General features: G+C 28.9%; 1 protein-coding gene across 1 annotated transcript; it reads left to right on the top strand.

Annotated features, from left to right (window-relative positions):
* Positions 1 to 10,337: 10,337 nt before the first annotated feature.
* On the top strand, positions 10,338 to 13,054 carry LOC139857295 (ammonium transporter 2 member 3-like). The gene is made up of 3 exons (XM_071846030.1): positions 10,338 to 10,934; positions 11,279 to 11,564; positions 12,516 to 13,054. Exons 1-3 carry the CDS (start codon positions 10,338 to 10,340, stop codon positions 13,052 to 13,054), a joined length of 1,422 nt encoding a protein of 473 aa, XP_071702131.1.
* The last annotated feature ends 1,720 nt before the right edge of the window (positions 13,055 to 14,774 follow it).

Genomic DNA, 14,774 nt, shown 5'->3' with positions numbered 1-14,774 from the left:
AACCACGGACACTCTATATGCAGTAATGATCGAGTTCTCTATACAAGGTTGAGGTTGATTCTACAATAATATATATACTTTGAGTTGTGATCGAGTCTGAGACATGTACACGGGTCACGATACGTATTGATTAATTCGAATATTATATATTAAATTATATATGAATTATTGGACTGTTAACCGTGGACTATCGACTGTGGACTAATAACATTGGACAATTAAAATGAATTAAAATATTGATTATAACATATGAAACTAAACACTTCTTCAAGTTTGCCACTTGATTTCATCTTAAACCTCATTTGTATCTTGACGATTCCAATTTGCGTTCAAACCTTTCATGATTCTTGAAAATACCTAAATCGAGAAGATGAATCAACCGCACTTCATCTACGGAAGGAAAGATTGATGCATATAGTTATGCATCTGAAAAACTCTCGGAAACTGAGTAAACGTTTAACATGTAGTTGTGCTAATTCCTTAGTGTTATTATTACCCAAAATAACTTGATAATCCCTTTCAAAGTAGCAAATTTTGTCACAGCTTCAGCAAGTCAACTTTGACTTTTCGTTCGAAATAACCTTATTATAACCTTGATATATATGCATGCTCTTTTATTGTTATCAGGGCACCTTTTATATTCCACCATATTACCATCAGCGTTTAATCATCTAAAAACACAATTCTCTTGAAACCACATCGGATTGATAACCAATGATTCAGATATGGTAGCATTAAATGCAGAGGAAACAGCAAAATCATAGATAGTCTAAATGGCCAAAAGTTTGATAATAAAGAATGGAATGTTGGAAACGATCAATAGAAAATTTAGTACCGAAAAACGAATTATGCGAAACTATGAAGGAAGCCGTGGACAAGTCACGAAGACTAAACCTACCTTCAAAGAATCCAAATGATTCCTTTTCTGCTGAAGTCATTATCAAATACCTTGCTTCTGACTCTAAACTCTTGCGGACAAATTTTCTTCACCATCTTTCGATATTAGAAACTCCAAGATATCGTCGTATCTTTCATTATAAATATCCTCCATATTTCTAAAAATATTTTCATAACTATTCTTACCTGAAATCATTAATCTCTTTGTGCTATCAGTGTTACATCATATAAGAAACTGTTAGTTTCTATATTATGTAAACTTTCGAGTTTAAACTATGAATGTTTTTGAAGTAGTGTTAGAAATTGATGCATGAGTTAGTATAATATAATGACACTTGATCAACGTGATTATATTACAGTAAGTCATGCTGAGTTTCTAATGGAACGTGATGGTTCACAGACCATAACGTCATCATGTGCCATGTTACACGACTCTTACATTCTATCTAATCTATAAACAGATCAAGAACATATTTTCTTGATAGTTCTATCTTTTCTCTTGAATTCTGGTGATTTAACAAATCAGATTGTGTTATTACTAATTCTTTCTTAGAATATTAACTATGTTCATTCCGAAATTCATACTTACGAATTCTGGACCGTTACTCACCTTACTAGAGTTTGAGAAAAGAATAAAAAGGCAAAGAGCTCCGAAATATAAGAGAAAATATAAAGCCCAATAACAACACGGAGGTTATAAACCGTGGATATTAATACGAATAGCAATATAAAGACACGGTAGAATTAAGAATAGCATCACCTCAAGGTAATAGTAGAAGCAAACAGATTTTTCCGGTGGAAGATTGAAAAGAAGGACGACATAAATGATAATTAGAAAAATATCAAGGATTAGAACGGGATTAAGCATTTTCACAATCTTTTGGATATATGAATTAAGAAAGAAAGTATAGGAATGGTGAGAATAATGGAACGGAAGAGTTTAATTTATAATGGAAATATTAGACAGAGTAATCGAGGCAGATCACCGTATTTAATTAACGAGATCTTAATTTCCTCACTCGCCGAAGAATCAAATCTTTTAGATTTCGAAGATTTTCTTTAAAACCCTTGAATTCCGGAATTCAATCAAGACAACGTCAAAAGTTAAGACGCACCTTATTTTTCTAAATTCAACCTTGACTCTGTCGAAGGTTAAGACGAATCTTTACTTTTCCTATTTCAATCTTTTGCGATAGCTTCATTCATACGCTTCAAGTAACCGAATCGTTTAATCTATATTACAAGTAATGATAAAACTCTATTTATCACTTCATTTCATCATAAAACCATTTTTATTGTTATCCATGACCACCTCACTCAAATTTCGGGACGAAATTTCTTTAACGGGTAGGTACTGTGACGACCCAGAAATTTCCGACCAAATTTAAACTTAAATCTTATATGATTTCGACAAGATAAGCAAAGTCTGTAATATTGAGTTACAAAATTTTGAAACTGTTTTCATGGATTCAATTAACCTTTGACTATTTCCGACGATTCACGAACCTGTAATCGTAAATAGAAGTGTATATATAAATATTATACATGTAAATAATTATATATTATAAATTAATTATATTAAAGAACTATTATGTAATTATGACATAAAACTTAAACTTGATATTTAAAACTATTTATTTAAATATAGAAAATAGAGTGAATATACATAATTTATCAATGTTAACAAAGTAATAAATGTTATACTCTGTGATTACTTGATTCAATATATATAATTAATATATTTATCTACTTGATAATTTAAAACACAATTTTATATATATATATATATATATATATATATATATATATATATATATATATATATATATATATATATATATTAGTTGAAACATATATGTATATCTAATTTCCATACATAATTATTGATTGTATATAAATTGTAATATATTAAAATGTATAAATATTAAATATTCAATATGTGTTGTCATATAATATATATTACATAATTGGTAAATATCACATGATTAATAATATGTAGAGTTAATATATTAAATGTAATTACAAGTTAGAAATATAGTTGTCATGTTAATATTATTATTACTTTCATTAGTATTATCAATATTAATATTAATATTAATGTTAAAATCAGTAATATTAATAGTAATATTTTCAATACATAACATATAGATATGAAAATTTGATATATAAGCTGTTATAGTATTATTATTACTAATATTATTATTATCAGTAATAATATTAGTATTATTATAATAAATATTATTATTATTATTAACTTTATTATCATCATCATCATTATTATTATTATTATTATTATTATTATTATTATTATTATTATTATTATTATTATTATTATTATTATTATTAATATTATCATAGTAGAATTATTACCATTATTCTTAAAAATTAGTATCTTTATTTCTACCATCAATATTATTACTATTATTGATATTATCATTATTAATTGTATTATTATTATTATTATTATTTGATATTATTATTATTATTAATTAAATTATTATTATTAGTAATTTTATTATTATTGATAATATTAACAATATTATTATTATTAATATTAATATATTAATTATTAATATAAATGATAGAACATAATATAAATACAGATATTACGCGTGATTCTTTTTACACCACTATTATATATATATATATATATATATATATATATATATATATATATATATATATATATATATATATATATATATATATATATATATATATATATATTCCTTTTCTTCTTTATATTCGATCTGCTCTTATCTGCTTTATCTTTCTTTTTTTTCCATTCTTCTACAGCTCATTTTTTATTTCCTGTCTGTGTATTATTATGTGTCAACTTCAATTACATTACAAACAAAAAGTCTTTCCTTATATAATAATATATGCAATCAGTAAAAGAAAGAAAAACAGAAAAATCCATTCAAAAAGAAACTCGACGCCTCAGTACGCTAAAACTTTTTACTCATAATTCGATTTTGAATTAAACTTCAAAATATATTAAAACAGTTATGATAGGATTCATATGGTCGAACTTTCTGTAAAGTTTCAAATCACAATTCAATGTATTGAATCCGAATTTTCGAGTCAAAGATTACAATCAAAAAGTCAACTGAGTCTTTATAAATCAAATTCATAATGTAGACGTTGTTTCTGGTTCAATTGGTAATACAAGAGTGTTGTAATGACGATTTAGAAGATATTTCATGAAGGATCTGAGGTCTCAAAACATCTCTATGTTAAAAACTGATTTTGTGTTCTTCATATTTTTTTTTCCATTCAGCGACTGCTGAAAATTTTTCTATATATATATATATATATATATATATATATATATATATATATATATATATATATATATATATATATATATATATATTTGTTTGTTGAACAAAAGAATCCAACCCAGGTTGTCTATAATTAAAACTCAAGTCTTAATTCAAATTGTATTTCGCTGTTATGATCTTGAGTATGATTTTGATTCGATTATAACTGAAGAAGAGGGTAAAAAGGGAATGAAAATAAATACGAGTTATATAGTTTAGGGGAGAGGTTAAAACAAGATAAACATCGAAGAGCAGATGGTTAAGGGTGGGTCGAGTTAAGCGACAGGTCGAAGGTTCGATTCTGACTTGTGACAGTTTTTTAAAAAAAAACCGATTATTTGAGGTAGTTTACATTTTTAATTGATTATTATTATTATTATTATTATTATTATTATTATTATTATTATTGTTGTTGTTGTTGTTAATATAATTGTTATGATTATTATTATGATTATTACTATTAATATGGTTATTATTAGCATTATTATTATCATATTTATATTTATAAGTATAAGTATTACAATTATTATTATCATTAGTATTAATAAATATCATTAACTTTATTGTTATTATTAATATAGTATTATTATCATTATTAGGACTAAGATTATTAGTACTATCATTAATATTTCTATGAAAATGATAAAAGTTAATATTAGTTTCATTAAAATTAACACTTGTATCATTTTATAATTGATAACATTATTATTAGTATTATTACTAGTATTATAATTATTATTAATGTTACAAATTATCATTATAAGTATCACAATCATTATTATTATTATCATTATAAGTATGATTATTTATATTGTAATGAGTACTATTAATATATAATTACTAAAATCATTATCTTAAGTATCATTAATCGAAAAATTTATATTTTTACAGTTATTATTATAAATATCATTATTATTATCATTAATATAATTATTAACAATAATACCTTATTTAGTAATATTAAGTATATTAATTATTATCATTTTATCGATATTAATATAATTTTAGTATTACTATAAATACTATTTTTTTTTACAAACAAATGATATATACTTACATAAAAATATATTTAAAACATAAAACATAACAAAATGACCAGTTTTATATACATATGAGACGTATATATATCATTAATATAAAAATGATATATTTAATAAATCACATATATATAAACTTGTTCGATTACCATTACATGTATTAATATACATGATTGAATAATAGGTTCGTGAATCCGAGGCCAACCCTACACTTGTTCAATGTTGTCATATGTATTTTTACTACAAAATACAATATGGTGAGTTTCATTTGCCTTTTTACCCTTTATATTTTTGGACTGAGAATACATGCGCAATTTTTTATAAATGTTTTACGAAATAGACACAAGTAATCGAAACTACATTATATGGTTGAATGATCGAAGCCGAATATGCCCCTTTTACTTGGTAACCTAAGAATTAGTAAACTAGTCTACTAATTGACGCGAATCCTAAAGATAGATCTATTGGGCTCAACAAACCCCATCCGTTGTAGCGGATGCTTTAGTACTTCGATGTTGTTTTATCATGTCCGAAGGATTTCTCGGAATGATAGGGGATATTCTTATATGCATCTTGTTAATGTCGATTACCAGGTGTTCAATCCATATGAATGATTTTTAAACACTTGCGTGTGTATGATTATTGAATAAAGGAAATCTTGTGGTCTATAAAAATGATGAATGATTATAATGAACTAATGAACTCACCAACCTTTTGGTTGACACTTTAAAGCATGTTTATTCTCAGGTATGAAAGAAATCTTCCGCTGTGCATTTGCTCATATTAGAGATATTACTTGGAGTCATTCATGGCATATTTCAAAAGACATTGCATTCGAGTCGTTGAGTTCATCAAGAATATTATTAAGTCATTTATAGTTGGATATATTATGAAATGGTATGCATGCTGTCAACTTTTGATGCAATGAAAGTTTGTCTTTTAAAAACGAATGCAATGTTTGTAAAATGTATCATATAGAGGTCAAGTACCTCGCGATGTAACCAAATGTAATGTATTCGTCCAGATAGATTAGGACGGGTCCCTTCAAACGGTGATGTCGGAAAAATTTAACTCGCATCGAGGAGGAAGATACGGGCTGTTGTTGTGTTTAGCGTTTTTTAAAAAGTGTCCATTTCGAACGTGGTTAGTTTCGTTTTGTTCATAAAATTATTTCGAGTCTGACGTTGATGTCGGAAAAATTTAACTCGTGCCGAGCGGGAAGATACGAGTTGTCGTTGTGTTTAGCGTTTTTTTGAGAAGTGTCCGTTTCGCGTATACTTAGTCCCATTGGGTTTGGAAGATTTTTTCGAGTTGAACGGTGGTCTCTGTAAAATTTAGCTCGCACCCAGCGAGAAGATATGTCCCGTTATAAGTTCGGGTGGAATTAGTTTCTTATATTTTAATTAAATTATATATTTACACTTTTGACCTCTTAAAAAGTGTAAACTTGAGGGACTATTGTGGAAATATAGGCAAAGTTGAGAGACCGGTTGTAATGTGAACGCGAAGTCAAAACTACAATATAAAATAACTAAAACTACATCGATCGGTTGGCACCACATTTAGTGTATAAGTAATAAAATAATAATAATAATAAAAATAATAAATAATTAATTAATTAATTAATAATAATTAATTATACATTATTATATTATACTAGTGAAATGACCCGTGGAATTACGGGTTTGTTTAAATGAAACAGCTTAATGATGTGTTTTATTTATTAAGTGAAGTTTAATGACCCGTGGAACCACATATTCCGACTAAGAAACTTGTCATTGTTTTTACAAACATATTGATATACTTAACTTAGTCAGAATAAATCACCACTTACTTTCAATTTTGATCACAATTATTATTTTTCTTATCATAAAATTTACATTACCACATTTATTGAGACATGTATCTCGTATATATATGTAACGTAATTAATATAGTAAAGAAACCTATATTTGAATAATAATAATAATAATAATAATAATAATAATAATAATAATAATAATAATAATAATAATAATAATAATAATAATAATAATAATAATAATAATAATAATAATAATAATAATAATAATAATAATAATAATAATAATAATAATAATATAATAATACTCCCTCCGTCCGACTACAAGTATCCAGTTACTTTTTGCACAAAGTTTTAGAAAATTCCACTAAATTCATTCTCCACAAATCAGAAATTATTTTCCCTCCAGAATAACATCTTCTGATTGATTGAAATATCAAGTAGATACTTGAAATGTGACAGCCCAAAATAGAAAAGTGGATCATTATCATTTTCATTATTATAGTAATATCGTTGTACATGTATGTAAATCAGTATTGTTATTTCATCATATTGTTGGTCAAAACAATAACTGAAGTGCTACTGGTGATGTGAGCAAAAGAAGTAAACAATTGTAATTAGTTAGATATACATATCAATTTTTTGACGAAACGTGATTTATAGTACCGTAGCCTATCAATTAAGAGAAATTAACAACAATAAAAAAATTCCAGTCAGCTAAGGATATATAAAGATAACTAATAGTGATCATATTATGTATTCTCACCTTATAATAGCTTTATACTGTTGAGGAGAATTAGATGATTAGCATGTATCGATTATTGTAGTTAATATCATAGTACATAGCTCGGAAAAGAAGAAAAAAAAGCAAGCATGAATAATTGCCGCTAAAAAAATTAGGGCATAATGATGTATCACATTAAGATTGAATAAATGAGTAAATAAGATGAGTTTATATGTTTAAAATGGGCTCATATGATATAATCATATTTAAGTGGGTAAATATGTATTATTAAAGTTAAGAAGAGTATATATGATAAAAATTCTAAATAAAATAATAAAATATTTAACTAATGTTAATGACATCATCAAGATGGCTTAGATTTTTTTCTTTTTATTTTTGATTTTTTCTTAACAAAGGAAATAGCCTAATAATGATATGATCATTATATGATTTTAATAGAAACTATAGATATTATAGATTATAGATATAATTGATAGAGTGAGAGTGGTTTGAGAGTAGATTCGAATATACCTGACACTACTAAAAAAAATAAGCAAAGGAATTACGTTTTTGACCTTTAGGAACCTTGTACAAATTTCTTTATGTGGGAGTTTAAAAGTATAAAACTTGGTTCCTTTGTTTGAGCATAGAGATCTCTTTTTAATTAAAAATCGGTTTTTTTTTTCTGAGTATAAGAAATATATTTTTAATTGAAATACGTTTTCTTTGTAGTTTAAATAGAATTTAATTTGTTTTTACTTATAACAAAATTTATTCAGATTATATATTTTTTTATGTTGATTTATTTGACATTGTAAAATGTAAATCGCAAAATGTATAAACAACCACCAATACACTATACTCCATATGCATTTATACATATCCTAAATACAGTAAATGATAAATCAATTTGTACAATACTCCATATATACATTAATAACGTCATATCATACGTATATTTAAATCAAAACATATAACTTATACATAAAAATTGTAGCTCATTCTTCAATATCAAAAAATAAAAATTCTACAAGTGAGAAGAACTACGGAGTTTTTAATAGGAAATATTTGCTTGAACATTAAAAACTTTTGTGTACTAGAACATCATCATCATCTTCAAATGATTACTTATTTCTTCACCATCATCATCATAAATCTTGTTCGTTCAGATCTGGGTGGAAACCTCTCTTGCAGGTCATTTTCAGTTCTTGTTCGTTCAAAGCTAGATGGAACCTATATTGCGAGTTTCAGATCTAGAAAAATACTCATGTTTTGAGATCTGAAAATGAAGAAAGTTTGTAGTATTAAAAAGGAATCTGGCCATGATGAGTACAATGTTTTTTTGAGGATTTGATAATTAGAGAATGAGTAAGTAGTGGAAGTGAGGGTGATGGTGAATTAGAAGGGAAATGCGAAAGTAGATAGTGAGCGTAAAGTGAATTTTGGTCTTTAGTGATATAGGAGTATGTGAAATGACTCAATTTTTGATATTTTATTGGGCGCTTTTGATCTTGCTTAAAAAAAACAAAATATGGAACCGGATTAATATTAAAAAGAGGTGCTAAAAGTTTAAAACCGATAAGGGGGTTCCTAAAGTAAAAGTAAAGAGACCTGTTTTTTAGGAGAAAGAGGTTTCAAAGAATGCGAACGTTTTTTTTTTTTTTTTTTTAAAAGAGGTTTCTAAAGTAGTTTAAAGAAACCGGTTTAAAGTAAACCTTACAAAATCGGTTTCTTATGGCTTTTAAAACCAGTTTTTGTTAGACTTTTCAAAAAATAGATTCTTAATAGGGGTTTCCTTGCTATTTTTGTAGTAGTATTAAAGAGGCTCGAATTATCGCTATGTATGGTTTTAAGTTACCAATATTAATTACGATCAACTTTATAAATAATAAATAATAATATTATATAAATAATAATTAATGTTAGTATTACTATCTCAAAAATAGGAAACATATATGTATCTTACGTCATCTAACTTCACAATTGTGATAATATTATTTAAATATCATTCATTTGTTTATGAAAAAAAAAGGGAATATAAGTTTTACGTTAATCATTACATATTAGGGGTTCGGTCCGTCTCGTAATGAAGACTGAAAACTTTGAAAATTATATTGCATTACATTATATAGTAGCAAAGATGACTTTTTCTTTACCTTGGGTGGAGAGATGTATTTCTTTATATGTAAACGGCTTCCCTTTTACTTTAGGGTAGAGAAAAGATTATCTATATCTCACATCTCTAGTAACTCATATGTGTGAAATTGAATATTGTTGTTGTATTATATATTCTATTCTATAATTCTATATCTACATTATATTAATATTATTAAAAGACAAATTCAAGTATTCAAATGATCCCCAAAAGGATTCTTGTTATTCGGATTATTTGATGAATCTTGCTGTCAAACTGTTTTTAGTATCCAACACAACCAATCATTCAAAAGATGCAACCAATGCTAAGTAAAGATGATCCCAATGACTCAACATTCAACTTCTATTAAATTATATACCAAACAGCCCTTCACTAACTACTAAAATTTCATCCTACACCAATGAGTGAACATCTCAATTCACTCCCATCAGGCTTCCTACCAGATGAGGCTGCACCTGAATGGTTAAACAAAGGCGACAACGCGTGGCAGCTCACGGCAGCTGCATTAGTCGGACTACAAAGCGTCCCAGGACTAGTTATCCTTTACGGCAGCATGGTTAAAAAGAAATGGGCCGTAAATTCAGCTTTTATGGCGTTATACGCCTTTGCTGCAGTCTTAATATGTTGGGTCATGTGGGCACATCAACTCTCCTTTGGCGATGATAAAATGGGGATCATGGGTAGACCGAATGTAGCCATAACTCAAGATTTCTTGCTTAAAAAGCTTGATTATCATATGATTCCAAATGCTGATTATGTGTTTTATCAGTTTGTATTTGCAGCTATAACTGTTATATTACTAGGTGGTTCTTTGTTAGGAAGAATGAACTTTTATGCTTGGATGATATTTGTACCTTTGTGGTTAACTTTCTCCTACACTGTTGGCGCGTATACAATTTGGGATAAGGGATTTTTAGCACATCATATTATCGATTTTTCGGGTGGTTATGTTATTCATTTGTCATCAGGGGTTGCTGGTTTTACTGCCGCTTATTGGGTTAGTTTTCCTTCGATTCCAAAAATCACCTGTATCAGTGGCGGATTCAAAAAAAAATTTACAAGGCAAAATATTAAAAAAATAAATGTTTTCTGATAAGTGCTTGTTTTCCTGATCCATACACTTATGGATCTTCCCATGTAATATTTTTTTTATGATATAATATTTTGCTTGCCTTTCAAAAAAAAATATTAAAAAAATAAAAAATAAGAGTTTAAGACGTCGAACTTTAACATAGAAATGGGCAGCTGATCCCGGTTAGTCTACACTGGATCCGCCCTCAAAGGTGTTTTGGTTTTAAACATTCTATTTAATATTTAACGTCGGATAAAGTGATGATGTAGGTAGGTCCTCGGCATCCAAATGATAGGCAACATTTTCCACCGAACAATATAATACATATGTTAGGTGGAGCAGGGTTTCTGTGGATGGGTTGGAGCGGATTTAATGGCGGATCACCGCTAGCAGCAAATGAGATCACTTCTCTTGCAGTTTTAAACACCCATCTATGCACTGCTACCAGTCTATTAGTTTGGATGTTTCTCGACTTGATCGTATATGCGAAAAGCTCGGTCATTGGTGCTATTCAAGGCATGATGACTGGCCTTGTGTGTATCACCCCGGCTGCAGGTGAAATCCCAACCTATATATAACTAAACAATCTTAGAACTGTAATTGAAATTTTAAGTGCTAGTTTCACAATGGTAATTCATTTTTATTTTATTTAATTTTTTTCATACAGAAGTTAAATAACATAGAAGGTTACAAACACTAGATATGATGTGCAATACTCTCAAGATGTTTTCATTTTCTTTGAGATTTTATAATTTTAATTTGGCCTGTAGTGAATGGGTTAAAAGTTTCTCATAAACAAGGTGAAACTGCAATTTACTAGCCGCTTTTTTCATAATCTTGTGAACGACGAATCCACATACCTAACCAGTGTCGATTCTAGGATTAAAATTCAAAAGGGTCCGAAATGGGCTAATCATATTTAGTAGTGGGACTAGTTGCTATTTACCTCCAAAATATCATAAATCTTAAAATTTATATGAGGTCTTATAGTTAAATTTAGCGGTGTCGTATACAATTTAAAAGGTAGTTGTATATAAAAAATTCAAAAATAGTGGTGTTACAAAAAAGTTTCATTTCTTGGCAATTACATTATTTTTGACTCCTTAAAATGTGAAGAATTTGATTTGTTTTTGCCACCTATAAGTAGCACAATATCTTTTGACACATAAAAGCGTCAAAAAAGAAAACTTAATGGCACTTAAAAGTGTCAAAGTGTAAAAAATTTTGACACCATATTTTCTCACACTTCAATTTTTTGACATCATATTTTTTCACGCTTCCAACTTTGTGACATTTATAGGAGTCAAAAACACGTCAACTTATTTGTGTGTTCAAACGTCAAAATAATGAAAGCATTAAAAATGAAACCTTTTTTCTGTAATATCACATGTGGGTTAGGTACAATCGCGATTCTATGCCTAACCCACATGTTATTTACACAATATTTTAGTAGACAGTTTTTTATAATCTTGTTTTGAGCGATTAAGAACTCGGAAACATACGCAGGGATTGTCGATTCTTGGGCCGCAATTCTTATGGGGGTCCTAGCAGGCTCAATACCATGGTACACCATGATGGTTCTACACAAAAAATCGGCTTTCTTTCAACGAGTTGATGATACTTTAGGTGTGTTCCACACTCACGCAGTCGCAGGCCTTTTAGGAGGCTTATCATCAGGCTTTTTCGCCAAGCCAAACCTTATAACATTGTTTTACAATCATGAAACTTCAAAACAAGGTCCAGGCTTGTTATATAGCATAATCAATCAAACCGAATCTGTTCATGTAACAGACGGATTGAAGCAAATGTGGTACCAAATCGCAGGGGCATTGTTTATTGGTGTATGGAATGTTGTTGTGACAAGTCTTATATGCATATTCATGAGTAAACTAATTGTTAACTTAAAGATGCATGAAGATGATTTAGAAATTGGAGATGATGCAGTTCATGGTGAAGAAGCTTACGCGTTATGGGGAGATGGTCAACGACATCCACCATTACGATCGCTTACACAGAAAATTCCTGGTTTTTTAAGACGAATTTGAGTTCGATTAATGTTGGATTTCATAGCTCAAAAGATTGTTCCTTGTAGCACCATGGTGCCACAATGGCTATTTTCCGTTTACCGAATTATCGAATGATAAGATGATCCATCCGTGTTACGAAAACTGTAACATTAATGTTTAATTTGTTATGTTAACAGTTACAGCTATTTGGTTATTTTGAAGTTAAACAAAAAGATGCTGTATACCATATGAGGTTCGTGTTCATATTTTCAACTGGGCATTTTGGGTATGTCAATCATACAATTGAACTTTTAATTAAAAAATGATGAATGAATCATCAAAGAATAACCTTGTAGAAAAGACTCTACTATCAAAACCGAAAACCAGTTTCAACATGAAGAAAACGTAGCAGCTATTTATTTATCAATGATGACGGACATGGTTATTCGGAGGAGATGAATCTGTACGTCAAATAACTAATATGAAAAGTATAAAGGAAATCATAAAACGCGTGAAACTCTACACTCCCCTTCAAATTAGACTTCAAATTAGAATGTCAACACACCCAACATGTCCCGTTGGAAACAAAAACGATCCGCACCTAGAGATTTGGTAAATATGTCAGCAACTCTGTTTTGATTCTGCATGGTTAAATTTCTCCATTGATAACTCGCTTTCGAATAAAATAACACTCCATTTCAACATGTCTTGTTCTTTCATGATAAAACGGATTTACGGCTATGTGACGAGCAACATCATTATCACACATAAAAGGGATTGCAGACTCATCGAAATCTTCAAGTAACCATCTCAACCATATAATCCCACAAACGGTTGTCATTGTAGCATGATATTGAGTTTCAACTAACGATCGTGACACAAACAATTTGTTTCTTACTTCTCCATGATACTGGTGCCCCACCAAGGCTAATATAATAACCAGCATTAGCCCTCATTGTGCTTGAACACAGCATTTCCCTTTGAAAACTGTTTTAATCTATATATTTAACATTTTAATTTAATTTATATACATAAATACATAACATAATACATAATCTAGTTAGTCATTATCCATGGGTACTCGAAATTTTTACACTTCCATTACAGTATTTCAAATTGATACAGCCTAAATTGTAATATATCAAAAAGGTGAATTCAAGTTATAATTTTTTTTGGGACATCAGTTTGGAATCACCAAGGGGGACTTAACCACCCACGCGTTCATCTCCCGTAGTTGCATAACCCGCCCCCAACTACTGTCCTGGTGGAAACCCGGACCAATTCGCAGGCATAACCGGTAAAACCCCCTTCCCCGCTGCCCCGCACTAAGCGAAAAGCGACCTGGGTTGAAAGGATCAAGCAGGTCAAATGGGTCAAAAACGTCCAAGATATAAGCAACCTGAACAACCTGCCCATTTTGACACGTCAAGGTTTTTTTTTTTTTTTTTTTTAAACACGTGAAGCAGTAATGTTATAAAGAATGTATACTTTACCATCATAAAACTAACAGAAGTTTTATGTGTATACCTTGAGTGAACCTTCATTCACTAAAAGTTTGCGTAGCATTTGCCCAGTCAACAACAACGCAAAGAATGTACGAGCTACAATGGATCCTTCTTCTACAGATTTGATAATACGTACTACAAACTCATTTTCCTGCAAAAGGGTTTATTTTCTTCAGATACAGCTTTGTTCATTTCGCCTATTACTAAAATTTGGGCATCTGAATTTGCAAGCACGGATGATAAAATCTCGAACG

This window comes from Rutidosis leptorrhynchoides, chromosome 7 (genome assembly GCF_046630445.1).
Source record: "Rutidosis leptorrhynchoides isolate AG116_Rl617_1_P2 chromosome 7, CSIRO_AGI_Rlap_v1, whole genome shotgun sequence".
Taxonomy (NCBI): Eukaryota; Viridiplantae; Streptophyta; class Magnoliopsida; order Asterales; family Asteraceae; genus Rutidosis; species Rutidosis leptorrhynchoides.
This window is presented reverse-complemented; position numbering and strand designations above follow the sequence as displayed.